At 24.5% G+C, this 10,770-nt stretch overlaps 1 protein-coding gene across 3 annotated transcripts in view; it reads right to left on the bottom strand.

The window, feature by feature from the left end:
• Positions 1–10,770, bottom strand: part of LOC142322223 (transmembrane protein adipocyte-associated 1-like) — a 49,130-nt gene continuing 38,360 nt past the window's right edge. For 2 of the 3 annotated variants that reach the window (XM_075361043.1, XM_075361044.1), the window contains exon 9: positions 1–9,168. In XM_075361043.1, coding sequence (XP_075217158.1) covers positions 9,013–9,168 — 156 coding nt within the window. In that variant the 3' untranslated portion in view covers positions 1–9,012. The remainder of the gene's footprint in view (positions 9,169–10,770) is intronic. The other variant, XM_075361045.1, reaches the window with a different exon arrangement.

The raw sequence follows: 10,770 nt of genomic DNA, 5'->3' as shown, positions 1-10,770 counted from the left end.
TAAACCAATGACATTTATTTATTTAAAATTTATTTTCAAATAATACAAAAAAATATATAAGTATTATTACTTTTAGACATATTATCCTTATTTTTATACTCATCAATTAAAAATTGATTAATTATACAATAAAATAGTGAAGTTATGATAAAATGCAGCAAAACAAAACAAAAGACTTACACAAATATTTACAAAATATCTAATAATTATACTTAAAACTGCGGCAAGTTGAATACTACTACTGACTAGTAATTAATAACAGCAATTTTAATATAATAGCATTAATAACAATATACTTTATTCTTACAATATTTATTTATATTATTACCATTATGCAACATTTAATTACAAAAATAATCTGGTAAGTTTATATTTCCTCTATCATATTAATTAATACAAAAATTATTTTAAAACAGTTAGAAGGAAGGAAGAAACTGACAAGAAATACAACTAAAACACTTCACCAGCAGTTTTAACATATACAAAATTGTTGTGGTACATGGTAATTGCTATAAGAAAAGTTTTTTAATTGTTTCATGACCTAGGTTATGGCTAGTTTATGTAGGACGGTTGGAAAAATTAATTTTTATAACATCAATTTAAAAATGGAGGTGAATTATGTACCACGATACATTCGCCTATCTTACCACTTCTGATTAATTGAATAATTGGTATATACATACTTACATTTTTTCTTTTTTTTTATATTACTGGTTCAATGATATATATTCATATGTAATCATTCTTCATTTAAAAATAATTTATTCCACTAACTACTTAACTGTAACCTAATTAAAATTAGTTTTTAAGTTTTCTTATTTTTTTCTTTAATACTGTACATCACATTATATCTGGGGTACTAAATACTTATGCAGTAGTAATAAATATTTCTGATATTAGAAGTCGCAGTAGTAATGAATATTTCTATACGGTTATTAGAAGTCTAAAATGACCTAGGCCATGAGTAGATTGAAACTTTCAATAATATATTTTCTAAAAATATTGAAATCCATGCTTTGATAAGAGATCAGTTTTTTTGAATTATTAGTGTCTTAATAATCTTAGAAAGAAAGTTAAAAAACTTAAATGATTATAAATTAGAATTACATTAATAAAAAATTAAAACATCCAATTTTCAGTTAAGCAATTAATTTGTATAAATACTATATTCTAAGGATTGATAAATGAAATATTAATACAAAGTCAGGAAAGAATATTGATTAGTCAAAATTAACACAAAAATATTTATTGCCAACTTTTGGAAAAATTAAAAATCATTAAGATTTTCTTAGTGAAAAAATACGATAAATGTACTCGAATATGAACAAATTAACTTGACACTATAATAAAAATATCTTAATTCCAAATTAGTTCATGAACCATGATCCTGGTAATTAATAAATATAATCATGTTATATGAAAATAAATTAATTCTGCCTTACATACTTCTATCCAGTTATTCAAGCATTTATAATTATTATACGAGTATATTGAACGTGTGATTGAAACTTTTACTATGTGGAATACAAATTTTTTTTAATATACATTAAAGAGTGAACAACAGTGTTATTTACTATAATTGATATTACCATTCAATTACTATAAGTAATATACAGTATGGCAGTGATGAAATTGATGATGAAATTTTACGACAAAAGTACTTCAATACATTGAGCATTCCAATCCAATTAAAAGTAAATTCAATAGAATTTGAACCTGAATCTTGTTGTAACAGCTGCTTCAATTTGACAGTTCTTAAGGTAGACAAATTTATTAATTTTAAAGTAAATCACGTAACGATTACAAAGAAGATTTTTTTTTCAGGAAAATATGAGGAATAAGTAATTAACAGAGAAATCTTCAGGATAAAATAGGAAAAATTAGCAAACAAGAGAATTCACTGAAAACAGTGAAAACATTTTTCATCTAAATTACAGAAAAAATAAATAATATCTTTGAACATTACTGAAGAAAATGTAACAATTTTTAAACAATTTATTCATTCCCTTGTTCTATATCCACTTCTTCAACAGCATTTACTTAAAACTAAACAGCAGGGTGTGAATGTATACTATACAAAATACAAAAACATTATGTTACCACAAATGAAGCAAGATTAAAAAAACAATAATAAAAATATACAATAAATTCAGTAATATACTATTATAATAATGTACATCATTTGTAAACATCTGAAATTTTTAGATCAGTTTTTCATTAATAATATTACAATAAGAAATAACAAAACAGTGGTGGAGGGAATGAATTCATACATACTTTATTGATATTTATTTTACAGACTTTGGATTAAATTTAACTGTAATCAAATTTAATACCAATTCCAATTAAAATAGCTTTCAATAATGTCCTTAAATTATAATATCAGTTAGTATACTACTTAACAAATATACTTAGTAACAAATATTCTACATAAATAACTTAATTATGTATAAAACATTTCAAGCTGCATAAGGATTTTCAGCATGAAAGAACAAATAAATAATATGAACATCTAAAATAAAAGTTCAATAAAAATAACTTACAAAATATCACAAGCTGCTTAAATTCTGCATCAAAGATGGTCATGTAAATAATAGAAACATATTCATATATTCTGTTGCAATCTACATATAGTTTACTTACTTTGGTACTTAACATATTAGATTAGATACGATAGAATCCCATCAACCATTTAAATCAGGTGATATAGATGTTGGTGACTTTCATTTATGAGAAGCTTATAAGCGAGCTGCATTTTAATCTGTTTCAAACAGAGTACATGTAACAAAATAATTGTAACAACATAACTGATTATTTCGTAATGTATTCAATTTGAATATGGTTTACAATTCTTAAATAGTATTAAAAAAAATAAATAAAATACACTTTTAGAATTTACTTATTTAATGTTATAATGTCTATATATTGATTATTTATTACTTTGATTCAAAATAGAATTTCTTGTTTTTACGTGTAATTAACTTTAAAGCTATTTAATCATTACCAAATTTGGTTGTTAAAAAACAATAACCCATACAGAATTAAATTTACATTTATTAAAAATAAATTACAATACTCAAAACAAAAACTGATTTCAATAAAAAGTTGCATACAAATAGCAAAGGTTAATCTATATCTCATACGTTTTTCTTTTTATTCTCTAAAATTAATAATACTAATACACTGTAAAAAATTAATCCACAGCACATTTCACAATATATTAGTACCATACTTCAAATACTAAAAAACTACTATTGTACAACATATAAGCAAATATTCAACCATGTACTTTTTATTGATTTCAATTTCTTGTAATTCTGTTAATAATCATTAAAATCTAATTACAATTAAATGATTTATTGAAATCTATTCTTTAAATTGATATTAAAACTTATAAAAGTAAAAGAGACAAGTTTACATTTACAGATATGTGGCAAGTACATAGTAACAGATAAAAAAATTTATTCAGAAATTCTGGTTAAACATTTTTTAGATAATGTTATCAGACTTACATAAATGAATTCTTTAAAATTGGTTGGCAATATTTGTTATACCTTCTGACATGTAAAGAAAGATATTGAAAAAATAAAAATAAAAAATCGTAGGTTTTTCTAATGGGTACAATGAATTTTAAGAGTAAGCTCATAGCATTAAAGTGAACACATAAAAGAAAATTAAGATTTTGCATATAAGAATGCTAAGGCTAAATATACAAAAAATTAAAATAAATTATAATAAATTGATGGAATGTTAAGTAATGGATGTTACTTAATGGACCTAATGGAAAGGCATCAATAGGTGTGGTAACATTTCCTTAGTAGCAGCCTTTCTGAAGGTTTAATGATTATAACTACAGCGTTACAATCTTATATCATCAACTGTAAGAAAACAGGGTTATGCAGGATATAATACTACGATTTAAAATTTAAAACTATTTTACATCAAAATTAACTTTTTCTCAATTATTTGTTTTTGGTAAATTCTGTCATTAGTAAAAAAACATTTTTAAATTACAATCAATGAAATTGTAGAATATACAAGAGTCCTCAATTCCTTCAAATAAATTATGGTTTCATCAGTCCTTAGTTGAAATTCTCCAAGTTTGATCCTTTTTAAATCTACAGTTCTAATGAATTAGAAAATCTGTTTTCTTATTATTGTCAACTATAAATTAAAATAATTGAAAATGTGTAATATACAAAACTTCAAACTTCAGGAAACAAATTGAATCTGTTATATTTGATATTTTAGTTGAGGTTGAATGGAGGTCCTGCCCAGTACTCTTATGGCATTCATAATTAGGATGCTTCCTGAATGTCTAATGGGAACAGAAACCTACTTTTTTAATAAACTATGTTCTTCCCGAGCAGAAGGATTTAACTACCGTTAAGCACTTCATTATTTCACAACAGATACTATATTTAGAAGAAAAATCTTGAAAATACAAAGATTTAAAAATAAGAATACAATATCAATTGTTTGATTTAAAAAATAAAAACTACATCAATAGATCACCAAAAGTTTAAACATTGAAATTAGTACAAATTTATTTAACACTATACTGTCAGCTGTTTTTTTGGATATGCCGATATAAATCAATGAATTCACATTAACAGGCAGATGTAATAATACAGCAGCACTACTAGGAATAAGCAATGGCACTGAATTGGGCCAGTAATCATGAGACATGAGAAAGATTTAGTAATCAGATAAAATTAAGTCTGGTATAACCTGATAGTGTAACCAAACTCTAATACATGATGCAAATAATCAATCTAGATTTTAAATCCATTTTACATTCCAAACAGACTGAAATGAAATCACCCACTAATCTAGTCGTGATATTTTTAATAGCAATACTTATTAATCTGCTGCCATAAAAAACTTTTATAATTTAATCTGGATTAGTAATGTTTTAAATAAACATTAATGATGGGCGAATACTCAAATATAATATTATATATAAATTCCATATCTCGAATATCATTCCATACATTATTTTATCTTTGGTGTGGTAAATATTACATTCAACAGAGCAGCAACACCACTCTCTCCTAAAGTTCCTAAAACATATTCAAATACTGAAAAAACAACAGCTTGCATTCTTGCTTAAGAGATATCTCTTTAAAATATTTAATCACGCTGCTGTCAACAGCCTAATACTACTAACAGCCTAACTACTAGGAGCTCTAGTTTAACTAGCAAAATGAAAAGATCAGACTTGAACCTGAATTTCTTTGAATGCCTCTTTTCTTAAATAAAAATCTGCAATAAATTAGATATATTTATTCATAACACTACTCTGTTATTGAACTACATTATACAAAAACATAAAACTAACAACTTGGTTATTTGAATAACTAAGATATTCAAACATTAAAAAACCCAAGAAATATTGAAATTTGAGAAAATTGCTATTTGTTCATCCACTAATAATTACAATTTATTTTAATGTTTATACAGATACTTTTAAAAATTATCGTTATCTTAATCAACTAAACTATAAGCCCTTCAAAAGGATTTTACAGTAATAAAAAAATTACTTCTTTCTTTTTAGTAAATTAAATAATACACATACTTAAAAAAGAATATAAATTACAACTGAAAACATACACATTATCACAGAATAATGCTAACTTTTTTATTAAAATAAATTAATAAGTAATTGTAAATCATGAACAATAATATTTTTTAATAAAAGTTGTCTTCAGTTAAAACTAACAAGAAAGTTTGTATCCAAAAACTAAAACATAATTATTAATCATAAAATAATAATAGATTAGCAGCATTAATATTTTTCTAATATAATATTTTTCAAACATAATTTAATAAAATACCTTAAAATTAAAACTATAAGGATCTAAGCTATCAAATTAAAAGTGATTCAGGAATAAATTATCATTTGTCAAAACAACATTAAATAATCTTTTATGAATAAAGTAAAACGATAGCTGAAATATTAAATTTGTAACTTATGACACAATCTAATAAGCAGTTTATTTAAAAGTACAGCACATAGAAAATATTACAAATTCTATTCCTATGAACAGAACAAAAATTAAATTAATGAATTTTATTACACAAGTATAATATATTTAGTAATTAATTTTGTTTAATAAAAAAAAAACTAATAAATGGTTACTAGCTTGCATTTATTTGTAACAATGAACTAGTTACTGGGGTACAAACTGGTCAAATAATCTGAATAATAAATTCAAGTGGGGTTGGAAAATACATCTCGGTAATAAGCTGAAATTGTAAAAAAAGTAAATATTTTGCTATGATGTAATAATGAGGTTATAATAGCAATGATGAAATTATATTGTAAAGTAATGGCTAATATACATAAGTGAACTGAGACACAAAATTACAGTAGCAATACATAACTGAAGCGCATAAGAAATGAAACAGTTCTAAGCACTGCTCAAGATTATGAATCTGAAGTTGCTAAATGCAATAAAAATTTAGCAAGCCAAAAACACATAAATATTGGTACAAATAACACATAATTATGATAAAACAAGTAGTATTTAATGAATGTATAAGATTAGCATTAATCTTTAAATCATTAAGAGATTAAACAGAAAATAAATGACAAAAAATAGAAAGGACATAAAAATAGATAAAATTAGAAAAGTTCGAAGAAAATTAATATATTTTGTCAATCTCTTTTCACTTTCATAATTAAGACACTTTTTGGTACTTCATGAAGTTCAGGTTCAGCAGATATATAGTTATAGTTAGGTTCAATTCAGACAAAAACAATTACATTATAAAAAAAAAAGAAAAAGTTCATTAAGGGACCAAACCAATCGCACTTTTCTGAGTTCAAAATTTTTAAAATTCAATGAAATTCATTTCCAAATGGTTGAAATCCTGTCTGTGATGTTCAAAAAGTGGTAATTTTTATAAGACTGTCAAAATAGTCTTTATAACAAAATATATCTACATTCACCTCAAGATATGTATAAAAAACAATAAAAAAAAACAATTCTAAATAAACGTTTCTTTGCAATTAATCTAAATAAACAAATCTAATAAAAAAAAAAAAAACGCAAGTTTTCTAATTTTATCACCAGTTTTCATGCATAAATTATGTTGCAAAAAAACACTTAAAAGGTGGATTTCATAAATATATGAAATCTCAAAGTGCTTTTTGTTTTTATTCAAATCGAACTTCATAAATTCAAAATAATTCTATTGCTTGTTTATGAAATCAATGATAAACAGAACTACAACAAAGAGCTAAAAAACCCCTACCAAACATGTTACTTGGGTTGAGCTTTGTGTGTAGGGAAAAATATCTACCATAGTTTCTACATGTTTTAAAGATAGGTGAAAGATATGATTAAAATTCAGTACTTGCAGTTTGATATGTTATTAATTTAAAATTTAAACCTCAGTAGACATCTTGAAACACTAAATTTACATTATACGAGAAGTAAGACCATTAGATAAACATAAGCAACTTAAGTATGAGAAAAAATGTTTGAAAACAAATATCTTCTATGTTAAAAACTGTGCTTCCAAAACTATACATGGAATGCATCAGTGGTGTTGTTCATCCATTTGGTAATTTTAATGAATGGTCGGTCTCCCATCCTGAAAATTTTGAATGAAAACTAAAATGTGAGACATGTTTGTGTAGGTTTGAAAATTTGCTTAGTTTAAAGCTTCCCCTGTAGTTAATACTTTAAATAACATGTTAGGGACAAAAAATACTGTATTATTGGGTATTTTTTCCCTCTGTTGATATTGTTTCCAACTGCATAAATGCTTTATTCTTACGGCACTAATGTTATTGAAGCAGTAATCCATATGATGTTAACAATGATGATAAAAGCTTTTTTTATTTTAATTTTGTAAGTCATCTGAATACCTGTTAATCATACGTTTCAGTCAATTTTCCTATTAAAAAAATCTTCAAAATTTACATGTGCTATTTGTAGTAAATTATTTTAACTGCCTACAATTATTCTAAATATTTTAAAATAAGAAAACTATCTTTTAATAATAAGTTTACATGTGGATTCCCATATGTAATATTTTAATGTTAAAATATTCGTTTTAACACTAAAATACGAACTGTTTGTAGGCATGTGATACTTTTGAAAAAAAAGTCACCATTTTCTAGAAAATTTAGCATCTGATAGGGTTAATGATACCCTTCTTGAAAAGAATAAAAACTTTTTTGGGATGAAATTAAATTGATCACATATTAGTAAAGATTTAGTAGTAGTTACATTTGATGAAAATTCTATGGGTTCTTTAATTTTTGTTAAATTTAATGCAATTTTAAATTATAATATTGTGGAAACTGTATAACGAATCTTTCTTGTGTTGGAAAGCATTGCTGAGAAATAAAATGAGAAGCACTATTCAAGTGTTTTAGTAAGAGCTGTTTTATCTATATAGTGGTGAAAAGAGATCTTTCCGTTATAAATAGCAAGAACAGTACCAGGAAGATATGACTGTACAGAGAATAATGTTTAATAAATCAGCAAGTGCAACAGGTTGATAAAGAAAAAATTTCCTATTTATTATCAGATAGTGTATTTTGTATTGAAAAAGAAAACTGAAAATTCAAATTACACAGTATAATCTCATTCTCTTTCTAACCTGAAATAACTGTTTTTAGTTGTATGATTCCCTTTTGGTCCCAGATAATCAAGAAAAGAAAACTTCTATTTCGTTCAAAACATTTTCAGAAAATTCTTCTGTAATTCTCATCATTCCTATTCTATGCTTTTATACAAACACACTCAGACAGTATTTTGTCATTATTAAATTAATAGTGCTAGTATTCAATGATTATAACCATAAATACACATATAGGAACATATAAAATAATAATAAATAAAACTTAAAAATATTAACTTATTACAATAAATTAATAGTATAATAGTAATAATAATTATTACTAATATTAGTATTATTATATATATTTATATAATAAATAACACATTACTATAAACAGGAGCAATATCACAGAAGGGAAATAAAGTAGAAGTGTCACTGCTGTTTCGGTAAGTCTATAGTTTGACTATCAAGACTATAACCTGTGATACTATCAGGGCTCTGTAGAGAGGCTGCATATAGAGGATTAACTGGAGCAGCATTTGCACCTCCAGCTCCCTCAAATTGTGTACTGTCATAAACGCTGTTACTCTGAAAAAAAAATGAAAGAAGTACAGTACAATAAAAAAAACATTCCAAAAGAGATCGGTAATTAATAATATTAAATTGAATCTTAAAACAAAGAATTTCCATACATCTGAAATTATTTTAAATATTTTCAATTTTATTTGTAATTATATCATAAATCAAAAATAATTTTTTTAATGAAGCTGTCAGAATTTTTATTACTTTTACTCAAATAAAAGAGATTAAAACAGTTTTATAAATTAAAGATCACAGCTCTACATAAAATTTTGCACAAGAGTGTTTCACTGGATACATGTAGAAATACAGATTTATAGAGGTAATGTATTATAAGACTGATTTTAATTAAAATGATCATACCTGACAACTTGTTAAAATTATGCAACCAATAGTTTTCAAAACACTGTGCTCTTTAGAGAATATACTAACACAAAACCAAGATTTCAATTCAGAAAACTATCTTAGAGAAGATTACTTGCTATTAAGACAATAAAATTTTCAAAATTCGTTCAAAGATCTTGTTAGAAATATTGTAATTTTAAAAATTCTGAAGAACTTTAAAGAAATTACTAAATATAACCACATCAGGAAACTTAGCAGGTATGAAAGTACATTATGACTCATAAGACCATAGATTCTTACATACTTTTTAAGGCCAATGATAAATGTCTAAAATAACTACTTTTGAGTGTAATTTTTATAAGTAGAGCGTAACATAACAAACAAACATAATCTTTTACTTCAATAAATAAATATGTTTTGCATAGACAATTAACCAAACGCAAAACTGTAGTAATTAACTACATTATATCTGAAAATAATTTCATTACAATCTAAAAAAAAAAATTATAACATATTTGAATTTACATATCTCATAAAAAATGATGGAGTTTCAAAAGAATGAATTCAAAATAATAATTAGTCAGAAATGAAGGATTAAATAAAATTACAAAGCTTCTTAATTGTGTTCCAAAAAAAAGTGAACTCAGTTTTAATGCAGACTGCTTGAAGTCAACAAACTACTATTTTAAATAAATATAAAACTAATTTTATTTCATATCTTTTTTTAACATGAAAATTCTTAAGACATTAATGAAGCATAATAGAACCTCAAAAGATTTCAGTCAAACTTTTAATACAAAAACATCACTTTACCTCACTCACACTTCTCTGTTAGTTTTAGCTCAATTTTTATAAATTTATTTTTTTTTTTTTGGCATTTACTACACAAGTACTCCTTGATACTAAGTACATTAACTAATAAGGAAAACAGGTAATAAGGTAATAAGGAAAACAGATAAGTCTTTTTTGAACTTGAATAATGTTATCATTTGTACATAATTTGAATAGCAGTGCTGGTGAATTAAATAACAACAATGATAATACAAATACAGAGATTGATAATCTACATACTATAAAAATAGTGATGACAGTTGTTGCAAGTAAACAAGACACTAAATACTTGAAAATACATGAAAATAACAAAAGAAAAATAAATTGCCTGTAAGCAATACAAAAATAAACCCAGGAACTTCTTGAGAATCTACTGGTTTCATCAAAACTAAGCATAAGGAATACATTTTTTAGTGGCAATTTATAGTCACAAAT

The sequence above is a fragment of the Lycorma delicatula genome, chromosome 3, assembly GCF_047948215.1.
Source record: "Lycorma delicatula isolate Av1 chromosome 3, ASM4794821v1, whole genome shotgun sequence".
NCBI lineage: Eukaryota > Metazoa > Arthropoda > Insecta > Hemiptera > Fulgoridae > Lycorma > Lycorma delicatula.
Note: the sequence above shows the minus strand (reverse complement) of the source record. Positions and strands in the feature narration are given on the sequence as shown.